At 34.3% G+C, this 15,461-nt stretch overlaps 1 protein-coding gene across 1 annotated transcript in view; it reads left to right on the top strand.

Annotated features, from left to right (window-relative positions):
* Positions 1–15,461, top strand: part of dtn (transmembrane protein 132C dtn) — a 691,446-nt gene that overhangs the window by 649,855 nt on the left and 26,130 nt on the right. Inside the window, exons 6-8 of the mRNA XM_081770771.1 lie at positions 4,173–4,375; positions 9,682–9,823; positions 13,877–14,059. Of these exons, the coding sequence (XP_081626897.1) occupies positions 4,173–4,375; positions 9,682–9,823; positions 13,877–14,059 (528 nt within the window). The remainder of the gene's footprint in view (positions 1–4,172; positions 4,376–9,681; positions 9,824–13,876; positions 14,060–15,461) is intronic.

Raw genomic sequence — 15,461 nt, 5'->3', positions numbered from 1 at the left:
AAAGATAATATTGAAAGAAAAAAATTGTAATCAAATGATGATTTTCTGTTAATGGTAGAAACATAAGTTAAAATAATCAAAAAAATATTTTTCTATTCGTTTTAGCAATGCTTTTAGTAAAAATGAAATTTTTGAGTTTTACGTCCCACGGTTATTCCGGTTAGGCTAAAGGAGACGGTAATGATGAGTGATGTATGAAATGGTGGAATGAAGAAAGTGGGAGGAAACGGGAGAACCCCGAGAAAACCCATGCACACGGTGTTTGTCCACAATAAAGTTCACACAATGCTTTTAGTGTTTGAATATTTACGCTAGTATTACGGACGAAGGTTTAAAATAAATTTCTTTTAATAATACACTAGTGCATATTGTGAAAATAAAATACTGATTTTCCGTAACTTTATTGTAAAAACACTGAATTTGTAACAACTCAAATCTTCCTTTAAAGCCGATTCAAAATGAGAAATTCATTAAAATTTATTCACAAACGTTTAAACAAAGATTTACGTTTATTTATTTATTTAAAAAAAAAATCTATTGTGTTAAAATTTTATACATCGGCGTGATAGGCAACAAATATCTTTCGGCGTAGAAGCGGCAAAACACTTAAATACGGACGTAACTGTAGATGTATTAATATCACATTAATGTTTTTATGTATTGTTTAGTTTTCTTTCCTCATACAGAACAATTAAGTTAGAAGTCATCAAAATGGCTTAATGCTTTCACAATAGTTTCCTTACTCACCTCTTGATATGCCATTAATTCAAACAAATAATTTGCTTCGAGTTGTTATTGTTTCTGTTTAAGATGATGATGATGATGATGATGATTATTATTATTATTATTATTATTATTATTATTATTATTATTATTATTATTATTATTATTATTATTATTATTATTATTATTATTATTATTATTTGAGCAGATGATCTATGCTAATACATACTATTTGTCTTCTTTTAGTATGGGGTTCTTAGGAAGTTTCTTATAATGTGACTACACTTTCCGGTATCATCTTTATGTTTTTACTTTATATTTCCAATATGAATTAACTTCGACCTGTACGTGAAATGTTCATAATAAATAAATGTCTTCGTAGTATTATTAGAAAATTCCGTGCCCCTTTGGGACCAAGTGACTAATGTGTGGGTTTTCTGAGCGCGTGTTCCCAGGTCAATTCCTAACAAGGATTATTGCCTAGGATATAGTTGTTCAGATCTTATTTTAAGAAGTAGATTACGTTTCATGTATCCTCGTTACTGGAAACAGACGTCAAACTCGGCAATCAGAAATCAAAATTACAAAATTCTGATATCTTTGCTCCCTGTGCGTTATGCAACCCAACTAACTGCAAAATATTGCTGAAACACATAAATAGCAGGAGTTCATTTTCAGTTCTCGCTGTTAATCAATTTTATGTAATGTGATACGTATTACTAAGAGACTGTTTCCATTAATTTTACTTTGAGGAAATAATATTTAAATTGCATTCGAATGAGGAGCTTGTGTTAAGAAAATATAGGAAGAGGCAAGCAATATTGGAGATAGTTAAGAAGAAACTGATTAAAACATTATTTCAAAATGAGGGGAATATTTTCTCAGTGAGGACGAAAAGTAAACAATTGGAGGAACATCACGTTTTACTCTTGTTATCCACTTTCTTTCCCAAAATCAATACTTTTCAATTTTTTCTTCGTCTTAATAAGTTATATTTATAAAATTCTTGATTATTTCAAAATAAAAATTTTAGTGTTTTATTTGTCTTTTAGTTTTAGTACTGTCTATATGATTCAACATATGTTCTAAAATCAGATATACTGTATGTAATAGTAAGATTTGACTCGCAAACAGATTTCAGAATGTACATCAGACCCCCCCCACCAGTTCTTTTAAATGTGGTCTGTATATTTTGAAACGTTAGAGTAGCTTATAAAATCAGACAGTTTTAATTCTGTAGCTTATTATATAATGAATATTACATATAAAAGTATTATCCATAATCATGCGTTATTATCTGAAATTAATTAAGCTTGTATACTCGAGTTCTTACGGGAAATGAAATGAAATCTTTCAGTTTAACGTCCCACGTTTATATCTTTTTTCAGGCGAATGGAGACAATGGATGATGTAGGCAGATGACTGATGATTGAAGAAATGGTGGAATGAAAATGTGGAAACAAAAGGAAGCACTCTAAGAAAACCCATAGACACAATATTTTCCATCACATCGAAATCGATCAACTATCGACCAAATATTTTACCATTCGCCAAATACTCGAAAAAAAGTGGGAATACAGTACCCCGGTACACCAACTATTTATTGATTTTAGAAAGCCGTACGACTCGGTTAAGAGAGAAACATTATACAACGTTCTTACATATCTTGGAATACCGAGAAAGCTAATTAGATTAATTAAGATATGTTTAAATGAATCCCAAAGTAAAGTCCGGGTAGGAAAATTTTTGTCCACGAGCTTTCACGTCGAAAATGCCCTGAAACAAGAAGATGTGTTATCGCCATTATTATTTAACTTTGTTCTGGAATACGCTATAAGGAAAATCAAAGATAGCAACCAGGGCCTAGAGTTGAACAATATTCACCAGGTTATGGCATATGCTGATGATGTAAATTTAATAGGGGATGATAGGAGAACAATAGAAAGAAATGCAGAGATCTTATTAAACGCTTGCAGGGACATGGCTTAGAAGTAAATGCAGAGAAAACTAAATACATTGAAGTGCGTCGGGACCGTAATACAGCAAATTATGGATGCGTTAAAATATTAAATAATACTTTTGATAAAGTGGATACTTTTAAATATCTAGGATCAATATTAACAGAGGAAAATTATATTCACGAAGAAATTACATGTCGACTAAAAGCAGGGGATTCGTGTTACTATTCGGTTCAAAATCTCTTGTCGTCGCGAATTCTGTCGAGGAATTTGAAGCTTAAAATATACAAAACTATAATCATGCCTGTGGTTCTGTATGGTTGCGAAACATGATCGCTTACTCTGAGGGAAGAACATAGACTGAAAGCATTTGAGAACAAGATCCTGAGACGAATATTCGGACCCAAGAGGAACGGGAATGGGGAATGGCGAAAACTTCATAATGAGGAACGACATAATTTATACGGTTTACCCATCATTGTTAGAGTCGTCAAGTCTAGGAGTCTTAGGTGAGCAGATCATGTAGCTAGAATGGAAGAAAGTAGAAACGCTTTCAAAGTCTTGACTGGAAGACCAATCGGAAAACGACCATTAGGAAGACCTAGACGCAGATGGGAGAACAATATTAAGACGGATCTCTCAGAGATAGGAATACAAAGTAGAAACTGGATGCAGTTAGCTAAGGATAGAAGTCAGTGGAGAGCTTTTGTGGACGCGGCATTGAACCTCCGGGTTCCATAGGCCATGGATTTAGTTAGTTAGTTAGTTATATGTAACATAGTATACGTATGTAATATAGGGAAGATGTCAGACATCATGTACTCGCATGATGTAACATTTAAGCGGGAAAAGGCAATACGCATGTAGCACGTGGATAACGTATGCTCCATACAAATTTACGTAGTAAATTTATGAATTCCGTATTTTTGTACAGTATACCGCTGTCCGAATAATAGATTTTTCTCAGTGTAGATGGTTTCTGCAGATATAAATACGCTATCCTTGCCAGGGAATGGAAGTGCCCTACCATTTGTCCGATGATATTAGGTTCGGTTTTAGCGTTCGTGTACTCTTTTTCTTCCCGTTTTTAAATAGAAAATCTTGAGAGATTTAACAAGATTGTTTTACGCCTAAGACCGTTGGTATTATTTTCCTCAAATAACACTGGTAATTCTTTAAGAATAAATTGTAGAGATGTAAAAATGTAAGTTTGGATAATCATGCCACTTAAGACGGAAGTGTTAAAGAAATGGCCGTATCTTGAGTTGAGTTGATTTTGAGTTTGACGTCCCGTTCAGCAGCAAGGCTATTATAAGACGGGACCTACTGATTAACGTGGAATCCGAACCACATGAGCTCCCGCTGGGCATAAAACCCTGACCATGACCATATATTTGTCAATTATTGTAATTTTAACACGATCGAAATTGAAAATCTGTTCAACATTTCTTGTATACTTAGTTCATTATTTTATTCTTCTCTGTTCCGTAGGTGTCCTCTTCATGTAGTTCTGTCTACGTGGATGGGTCAGAAATCCGAGGCTCAGCAAATGCCACAGTGACTGTGAAATATGGGACTTACACAGGATTAGCAAGATTCACAGTGTGGGTACCGGACTTTCCCTTGGAAGTGCAAGTCGAGGACATGCGATTAAGCCAAATAAAAGGATGGAAAGTGCCAGAGAGTACGAAAACGTAAGTCATGATACAACAACAACAACAACAACAACAACAATAATAATAATAATAATAATAATAATAATAATAATAATAATAATAATAATAATAATAATATGTATATAATCAATAGCGGATCTAGAACGTAAAAACTGGAGGGAGCAGCCAGAACTCAGACTATGATAAGTATATCATGAGTTTACAATGATCTTTTAAAAATATATAAATAATAGCTTAAATTGTCTGTCACTCATAAACTAGGGGGGCCTTGGCCCCAGGCTAGATCCGTCACTGTATATAATATACAGTATTTGCAAATGGCGTTGTCATCCAGTAAATAAAGGGACTAAAGAACATATTCCAGCAGCAGGAATATTAGTAGTGTTTTGTAGTACGCTTGTCTAACTGGTAAGTGTATTCTGCATTATCCAGAAGAGAATATCACGAAGGTCATTGATAATCGTGAAAATGAGTATTAAAGTTAATTGATATAAGAGTTGAGTATTAGGATTTCCAAATACATTGAAAATCCACGAACCTTTGAGTGCATAAGTTAAATGTGTGTATTATACATGAATTGCTTATATTGAAGAATCGAAGATGTGTGTCTAGTTTATCAATCTTGCATAACATTTCCCCTATGACAGTAGTTTAAGACAGAAGACCATTAGGCTGGTATTTTCCTCTTCTTGCTGTACAGTAGCTGTACTTCTCCTTTAGATCTCGTCTTTAAGAGGTCTAATCACTGCAAAATTAATATACCGCTAATTTTACAGTAATTATGTGACATCTTCAAATAGATAAAAGATAATCGAAGTGTGGAACAAGAGCGCTCTAAACAATATTATTTTACCTTAGGAACCGTTATCACGTGTCACCTAGTAGCTTTCCGTTTGCAGCCATTTAGAAACACGAAAATAAATTCCGATTTTCTAAATGGTTGGAAATCGAAAGCAGATAAGTAAGTCGTGATAATGGTATCTCATATAAAATAATATTGTCTAGCGAGCTCTTGTTCCACTTTTCCATCACATAATTACTGTAAAATTAGCGTTATTTTAATTTCGCCGTAACGGAGCCTTTTAAAGGATATTATCGTCTTGATTGTTTAGAGCAGCAGTTTTCTGTCATTTTGAGATATCTGTGACAGAAGTATTAATATTGTTTTGTAGCACGCCTATCTAAGTATCTGTATTGCCTAGAAGAGTATCTGTATTGCCCTAAGGTTGTTAATAACATTGAGAATTAGTATTAAAGTTAATTAACGTACGAATTGAATACAGGGCGCGCTTCGTAGTTCAACATTCGATACTTCAACAAGTCTAGTAGTTCAACATATTTGAGTATTTTCCTGGCGTGCAGGGCACGCTCTACAGTTCAACAGTTTTGCAGGCACCATGTTCGGTAGTTCAATATTTGGCAAAATGGGTAGCACATTGCTCTGTACTTTAACGGTTTTGAGGTTCGACTGCCCAGTAGTTCAACGCACTGTTGACAAATAGACCTGACAGAAGACGCTACCGCTGAATTGTACTTTAGATGTAAACAACCTCCCTCTCTTCTCCCCTCTGTTTTACCGCCAAGCCGGACGTCACGACGCGAGCGAGCAATTTAAAGCGTGCGTTGTTGAATTTCTTTGTTTGAACTGTACTGTATACGGTTTTGATACAAAAATGTGATTCTAAAATCAGAGGTGCCCACAAGGGGAGTCTATGACGCAAACTGCGTCATTGAAATATTTGGAGGAGGGTAAAAATCTATATAAATATGTTTGAAGGGGGTTTAAAAATTAATCGAAAAGAATATTTTATTTACATGGAAGAACACCTACGGATAACACAATGCATAATTTTTTTCTTATGTCCTTTATACCACGATACTGACCATTTTGGTTAATGGTTGAAAAGGCTTTAAGGTTTTCGGTTGCATTCCTTACCTGAAAATCATCTTGTCTACGCCACTTCAGTCTGCACTTTTTCTGAACTTTATTACATTAGGGAATATTTACGATTTTTTTAAATTAGCTGATAGTTTAATTTCGATGTCGAAAGCCCTGTTAATTAAGTAACTTATCATTCAACTTTAGCTTGAAGTTCACGTGTGTTTTGTCCAGAGTTTGGAATATGGAAAGTGGTATTTAGATAGCAGATCCTTGACCAGTCATTACTCTTGTTCATGTTTAACCAGAAGCAAAGTCATCAATCCTCTTTGATTAAAGCGTTGATTTGATTTATATTTTATATGCGTTAAAATTCGTTACATCAGACCAGATTGATATTTGAATTAGTCGGTTATAGTAGCTTTTTTATGTAACAGCATTTTAAATGTTTTATAGTGACAACTTCCACGTATCAGTAGCCTCAGGTAAGATATTTGTTATCCTGGCCGCTATCTTGAAACTGTTTCAGGATTTCTTTTTTACTTTTGGCACACTGTAGTTGAGCCTGAATTTTAGCCAGTGTTCTTTGGATTTTGCTTGCTGAGAACTGTTTGTGGTTCGCGGGAAGAATTTTGTATTTGAACTTAAAATTATGGATAGCGGAACAGACGATTTGGCAAGAGAAAGTGTTTGTATATACATAACATTTAAATTTGAATTGTCATAATTATACGATCAGGCTGGGAGGGGCGGTAAGTCAGACAGTTGGGGGGTGCGTCATGAACATAAGGGGGGCACCACTCACTAAATTTGACTTCAATTTTTACCAGTATATGCGTTTTTAAGTACAGTACATACAGTAATGTCGTTTTATTAGTATTTAGACTCAATTTAACCATCTCCACACTTTTTTAGAAATATATCCAGTAGTTCAACATTTTCGGTATTTCAACACCTTGCTAACCCCATAGGTGTTGAACTATGGAGCACTCCCTGTATTAGGATTTCCATATACAATGAGAATCCATGGACATTTGACTGCATAAGGTAAATGTTTGTATTAGTATATATATGAATTGTTTGTATTTAAGAATCGAAGGTGTGTGTCTAGTTATTAATCTCGTGGAAACATTTCCCTAATAACAATGGTTTGAGGCAGAAGACCGTTAGGCTGGTGATTCTCCTCTTCTTGGCAGCAGCTGCATTTCTCCATTAGATCTCGTCTTTAAGCCTTAGACATATAAACAACTCTGCAGAGAATAACAAAAGAACCGAAAGAAAACTCATCCCTTTCCAGTTGTCGACGAAATCATTTCTCCATTATTGATTTATCAACAAGCTCAGCACAGCTATTCTGATCTAGCTCACTTATCATAACTGCTGCAATCGGACATCGCCGAACTAATGAAATTACACCAGGCTATGGTTTCACTCTAGCCTCCATTTTGAATTGTATTTCAATATGAAGGTTTTGTTGTATTTGTATTTGATTGTGTTTCAAAATGTAGTTTTTCACCGATTTCATTCCGAGTTTATCCAAATTGTTTTTTTTAAATGGTTTGAAATTGTGTTTAATATTCTTTGGTGTATTTGATAATAAAAATGTCCATCAAAGTAAGAAACTCAAAATAATCTCCAAAAATATATTTCCCGGTGCTATTATAGATTCGGACTACATATATTTTTTCGCCTCTTTTCGCGATCCTCATGAATTTCTCTCGCGACTCCTAAGGGTTCCGACTTTTATGTTGAGAAATCCCGCTTTCTGATGAATGATTAACACTAACACTTGTAATAAATTCAAGTAATACTTTAAGTAATAAATTCAGGTAATAAAATTCAAGTAATAAAAAATTCAATTCAAGTAGCACGTAATAAAGTCAATTCGAGCTGAACTGTAATAAATTCGAACTACTCCAACATAGGATATCCATGAAAGAAGAAAGAATATTCAGACTGAGTGATCCCCTCTCTCAGTACTTTCTAGGTGTATTGGTTTCTTATTACACCTAGTTTTGACATCGTTTCGTGTCCAGTTTTCTTGAAAATCACGCCATCAAAGAAATTCAGTTGTCCAGCATGAGAGCGACTTAGCTCAGGGCGCAAAATTTCAAGGTCGGACGCACTTGCGAATCCAAAAGTGATGGTCTCCAGTATAGCTTACGTACAAATTATGAGTGATCCCCCCACCCCCACTCCCTACAGTCTTTGGTTTGACAAAGAAAGAGATTACATCAGGACATAAAATTTCAAAACCAGACAATTAGATTAGATAAGAATTAGATTCCAAAGAATAATCAGATCTGAATTGGACAATTCATGTACATATGAAGACGTTGTGAAAACTTCAATTGCAATGTCCGTTGTGAAGGCTTCACATTCCATGTTTCCTCTCACTCAGTGACAATTATTTTCGTGTGCAGCCCTGTGAGTTTAGGCAGAAACCATTCCTACTGAACATTGGTCGCCAGCTCTAAATTTCTAGTCGCCAATGGCGACCGGAAATTATGCGCCCTGATTTAGGTATTTGAAATTTTGAGTACATTTCTGTCTCCTATTAGATCTTCTGTCAGTGAAGGTTACCCATTCTTTTATCCTCTGGAGGATATGAGAGTGCATTATGTGGGCAAGATCAACGGCGCCGACTTCACAAAATTTATGTGGGTGCATTTCAATGGCGGGACGTGTTAGCCTATATGTTTTCAAGGAAGTCTCGATATTTGACTGATTTATTTTTAGTTAAAATCTTTTATGAAGACTGTCATAAAGGGCTGTGCTGTGATAAAGTAAAATATACCGGTACTATAAGGATAAGTTCGGGCTGCTCTAGCTCAGTCGGTAAGACGGCTGACTTAAACACAAGAGAAACAGGTTCAAACCTGGGTCCAAACTAAACATTTTGTGGGTGTACTGCACCCACAAGATTATTTCTGTGGTTGCCGGAGCACCCACGTAGTCGGTGCGCATCGTCAAGATTATCCTTGAGATAATGTCTACAGCATTGGATTCTTATAATATTGTCTCTGAACAAATGGTTCAGTTCACTCAAACAACTGGAATGAGATCTTGGGTGTGTAAGTAGAGACAGTGGATGATTTGAAATTAATTTTTCATGGTTCTCTACACACAATGATATACCCTAAAGAATTTATTAATCTTTAAGTCAACGGTAATGGTGTTCTTTGTTCACCAATCAAACAAACCAAATTATTGATAGTTATTTTGTGGTTTGAACTGGTACCTGAATAATTTACAAAAGGTGAAAGAAGGCAGTAAAATTGAAATTGTGTCACTTTTGTCCCTTAAATGTGACGATTTACAAGTATTGCCATTTTATCAATAGAAATACAGTAGTAACAGTTTGTGCTTTGTTCTTGGAAGTAATGCCAAATGTAGATTTATTGTGTTTGTATTTTTGTTACATGATATTTATTTGTCTTTGTAGTACAAAATCCAAACGCTCCGTGGATAATAATATGAACAGAGCAGGTCCCTACAGATGGCAGAGTGCAGTGTTACCAGAAGAAGATATACAAGATATTGATAGACATGTGTGTAGGTTGAGATACCAACAGACTCCTGTTGAGGTAAGTGATATAAAAATAACTTTCCAGTAATCTGCTATAATGCTTATATTTCCAGACTCAATTGCTAACATAACAAACACTGTGTGCGTGGGTTTTCTCGGGGTTCTCCCGTTTCCTCCCACTTTCTTCATTCCACCATTTCATTCATTACTCATCATCACCGTCTCCTTTAGCCTAACCGGCATAACCGTGGGACGTAAAACTCAAAGATTTCATTTCATTTCATTTTCAATTGCTAACATACAAGATGTTTCTGAGATGTATTTATTTTAACTGTTTTACACGTAGATTGTTGGAGTCATAATAAGTTTTGACAGAAAACGGTAAATACTTAGTATGCGCCAACTATTTATGAGCTGGCAATGAAATTTCTTATGGTAAATTGAGTCGAGGTAGCAGTGATGAAAATTTTCTGGAAAATTTTCCTTTTCATACAAACATATCCCACTTATTCCTACATCGTAAAATTTGTTTGTATTGAATATTGTCTGAAAAAAAATTCATGAAATGAAAATCTAACGATTCTTCATTTCTGCAAAAATATTTCAAAAACTTCAATATATTCTTCTCTCAGAATTCACCTTTGATCTCACAAAATTATATTTTGTCAGTTTAATACGCATAAAACGAAGTTTTCTCATAGTTTTACTACTTTTCTGGATTTACATACTTGCAATATATTTAAATAAGTAGAAATAATATAAAGTACCTACTGTAAATTTTTAACTACCCAAAATTCCAGTTTAAGTAACTCATGGAAACAAATACTGAACATTTTCTGGAAATACACATCGAACTGGTTCCCGAAAGCTAATTGCACGTTGCTGTCTTAACTTTCCTCTACAGGAATTCAATGTTATAGCTCAATGTGCAGTTAAATATAGTGGAAATTTTTCCACCTAACATCATAATACATAATATTCAAAATTGTCTGGCTTATGTAAAGTTTTCCCACTTGTTTCCATATTGTAATGAAAATTTTCGATCCATGAAAATTCCTTTCACTTGTTTTTACAAAGCAATAAAAGTTTCTGATTCATCAAAAGTTGTTTTACTTTTTGCTTCAAAATGATGAAAATATTCCGACTCATTAAAAGTTTTTCAATTTTTCCATACATGATAGAAAATTTTTCGATTCAAGGACAATCATTTCACTTGTTCTTACATAGTACCAGGCTCGCAACTAGGGGGGGCCAGGAAGCCTGGCCCTCCCTAAACTTTTCATGGCCCCTCCAGACCTCAATACAAAATGCTATTATTAACCACCTCGGACCCAGCATTTTTTTGGGTAGAAATTTTATGTTCCAATAATATAATTACCTTCGGTTGTATACCTTGTTAGCCAATTTTCGGTTATTCTTTTTGATATCTTTGTCAGTTGTCCACTGAGTGCATGTCGCGTATAGGCAACATGGGGTCTCAGTGTATACATCATGTAGGCCTATTATACACATGTCGCCTATTGGCGACACGGGATCCGAGGAGGTTAATAAAAAATCATAATTTAGATATTTGTAAGAGAATTTTTAATGACTTGGCCCCCCTATCTTATTCATGCCCCCCCAAACTTCTGTATCTGGTTGCGGGCCTGCATAGTACAGAAAATTTTCTGCACCATGAAAATTTTCATATTCTTTAAACGATCTTTCACTTTTAACATTTCTATACATGAAATCAATTAATTTTATGGTTAATGAGGAATTGTTACTTGATCACTGATATTGGTTTAGAACGGAAAATATTTCGAAAAAAATACTATAGCTGAAAAATTTCCACCTCACATCACTAAGAAGAAGCTTATGAGCAATTTATTCCATTTATAGAATTAACCCAACAAGGCTGAAATTTCAGTTAAGGTTGGTGTTGGTCGTTTAAAAAGCGAGAGTTTCGTATCCCCTTAAGTCACCTTTATGTTCGCTTTTCGTCAGTGTGCCACTAGATATCAGAGCAAAAAACGGTACGAAATAATGACAAACAGTTTTATAGTATGATATTCAGAGTCCCAGGAATTGATTTCGCTCCCTTTTTTCTTAATCACAAATTTACACTTAAGTTTGTTACTCATAGCAGAACATAGTGAAACGTTACACTGCTCAATGAGGATTTAATGGGAACATCGGCAGTGAGAATATGTATGTCCCAGTCACACGATAAAGGCAAACAACCTTCATTTATTGCTGAAGCAAGAACTGTAAGGACTTCAATTTTAGCATCTATCTATCTAACTAACAAACTCTATGGCCTATAGAGTCCGGAGGTTCAATGCCGCGTTCACAAAAGCTCTCCACTGACTTCTATCCTTAACCAACTGGATCCAGTTTCTATTTTGTATTCCTATTTCCGCGAAATCCATCTTAATATTCCTCTTCCATCTGCGCCTAGGTCTTCCTAATGGTTGTTTTCCGATTAGTCTTCCAGTTAAGACTTTGAAAGCGTTCCTACTTTCTTCCATTCTGGCTACATGACCTGCCCACCTGAGCCTCCTAGATTTGATTACCCTAACAATGTTTGGTAAACCGTATAAATTGTGTAGCTCCTCGTTATGAAGTTTCCGCCATTCCCCATTCCCGTTCCTCGTGACACTTTTAACATCAAAGATCGAAATCATAAAAAAATGACTAGTAAAACTATTTGACGCAATAAAAAAAATCCTAATACTTGTAACAAAAGAGTAAAATCTTTATCTTTTGTTTTATTTTGGTTAATTTACTATAACTTTTTTCTAGCTCTTTAAATAACATTTTCGCGTCAGTCACTTATACTTACAGAATTAACTTTTGGAAAATGAAATCGAATATCGTGTTCAAGAAAAAAAAAATGGCATATTATTCTTGGATCAAAAGATCCAATGTATTTCAGGCAAACATTTTATTGTAGGCCTTATACCTAGAGAACTATCTATAGTGTAGCCAAATCCAAACTATCACTTAAGTCACTATGTGCTTATTCCCTAAAAAATACTAAAACTCAATTTAGGGGACGTTCAAAAATTTTGTGACCCCTGATGCAAAAACTAATTATTGGCCAAGATCGCAATCTTTTGATCCACTTTTTGGATCATTCCTAAAATTCTTGTTATGCATTATACGAGTGTAATTAATTAAATAATAAAAATGAAATATTTATAATTAAAAAAGCACATAGAATGGAAGAGTAACTTTCTGTTTTAATTTTATGATTTGAGCTGTATAATATGATGTTATAATGTTGTAATATGTTGAATTGTATTGCCATATCGTCATCACCATAGGTCTACCACTCTGTTATTATGTCTTTAGCTAACCTTTTCATCTTCACGTACAAATTTTCTGTCTTAATATCATCCATCAACTACAGCTTCCTTCACCCTCCATCTTTTTCCTTCTACTATACTTTCTAGCACGTCCCGCATGATACAGTTCCTTCTCAGTCAAATCCCAATCAATTTTTCTTCTTCTTTTCAGCTAGATCTAAAATAGTTCTTTTGTCCCCACATTATTCCTAATACTTTGTTATTACAATAAAAAAAAAAATCGATTGTTAAACATAAGTGTGCAATAATGAGACTTTAATCTTTTCTGACAGGGTTCTTAATTGAATGTAATCACCCGCTTTGCTTTATAGAAATTTACTTGTTGCTTCATATTTGTTTTGATTGATTGAGACTTAATAAGAACGTTAGCATCGACACTATTTGTTCCCGGCACGATGAATAACTGCACAAACACGGACTGTCCTAAACAAAATGTACCCAAGAAACATAGTCTCAACCCGTTCTCATTATAACCTGTTCATCCTGATGTCGCCAGAGCCTCATTAGCCTGCATTACATTGAATGCAGTATCTAGGGTAGTGAGGTTGTCTTTGAGCACTCACAAAGGAGCACCCCTTACACCTCGTTTCATATTTATAAAATTAGGTCACTGTTAATCATTAAATAGCAATTTAAGAACATGTAAATATAGTGCGAATATTAATATAGTTTATATAGTGTAATGTAGTTTCTATAAGCGATAAAATAAAGATTTTATCAATTTTTCAAGTTTTAATATCGATATGCAATTGTCCTTTCAGGTATATGCTCGATTTTTTGCAAAGGAACATGATTCTGGACGAGTTTCGTATTTTGTATCCCGTAAAACATGGCTGCGAGTGACAGACCTTGTAGAGGGCGCCCTGAGAGTGTCAGATACTCGGATTGCTACATTGGAAGGCAAAACACTTCAAGGACAAAGCACAGGAAGGACGGAAGTACAGGTGAGTAATCCTAATTATTAACTGTTCTTACATTTATTAAAGTCAGTAAAATATGGAAGGCAAAAATTGATGAGTGATACTAAATTGTCATTAGGATTAGTGTTTAGATTTTTGTAACCGCCATGAGTATCTGTTATTTTTCCATAAAATTATCAAACTATATCAGGCGAAGAAGTCGTAATAATAGAATTTCTAAGATCCCAAATGAAGACATACATAAATTATAAACGTTTCAGTATTCATCTCTAAGGCATGTAGCACTAGGTAAGCTGTAGGAAACATTATATAACCTTTTGGAGACCAAGTAACTATATATATTGCTACAGACCCTGTGGTGTGTAGGAGTAGGGGAACAAATCTAAAAACTCAGTTTTGGGATTAACGTTCACTAAACACATCAAATATGTTACTGATGATGCTTTTAAATAGGGTTCATAATTAGAAGTGGTAAGGACTTCAGTAATATTGAAACCCTTTTGAAAATGTATTACTCATATGTACGCTCCAAGTTGGAGTATGCTGTTGTGATTTGGAACCCCCTTGCAACGAAAGTATCTCCAACAAGTTGAAAAATGTTCAATCAAAATTTCATAGATATTTATTTATGACTTTTTTTTATGTGGCGAAGTTAAGGCTCTGCAGCCTTCTCCGAGCACTTAACCACGTGCATACATTCTTTTTTTTTTTTTTTAAAAAAAAAAAAAGCGCCAATGCATAGAAAATATTAACAATTATAAAAGAAAAGTATTGAACCACATAAAAAAAGAGTATACTACTTAAGTGAAAAAAAAAATAGTTAAACACTTCAAAGACAAAAATTGAAAATAATATACAATAGAGGAAACAAAATAACATGGAGAAACCTAAATTGCATATTGCATATAGCGGTACTAGAAGTATGAATATATAAACTGTACAAATTAACATAGATTACCTATTGGTTGTGTGTTCGTATATGAGTTATTAATAATCTGGTAAAACGAAGATGTCTCATGTGCTACCAGTTTCTTACTTGAAAACCATAATACGCTGGTAGACACTTGTAACATTTACTCGTTAGAGCAAAGGCGTAATATTGCCGATCTGGTATTCCTCCAAAAAGTAGTTCAAAATGAATTCGACTGCTCAAACCTTATATCATTATTAAGCTTCCATATTTCTTCAGGTAGAAATAGAACTAATAATACTGGTCTCTTCTATTACAAAGAGTCTAGGACCAACAAAAATGCTGAAGTCACTAATCTGGAGAATAAGTTCTGTCTACAATAAATTATGTCAAACACATGACAAAATTTCTATATGTACAATGTCCTGTAAAGCACTAGAAAAAATCTGTTGTATATTGTAATATTTCAACACTCTAATTGGGAACCTGCCTGTTGTGTTGATAAATAAATAATTA

This window comes from Thermobia domestica, chromosome 9 (assembly GCF_964235325.1).
Source record: "Thermobia domestica chromosome 9, izTheDome1.hap1.1, whole genome shotgun sequence".
Taxonomy (NCBI): domain Eukaryota; kingdom Metazoa; phylum Arthropoda; class Insecta; order Zygentoma; family Lepismatidae; genus Thermobia; species Thermobia domestica.
The sequence above is the reverse complement of the archived record's forward strand: the minus strand, read 5'-3'. Positions and strand labels throughout refer to the sequence as shown.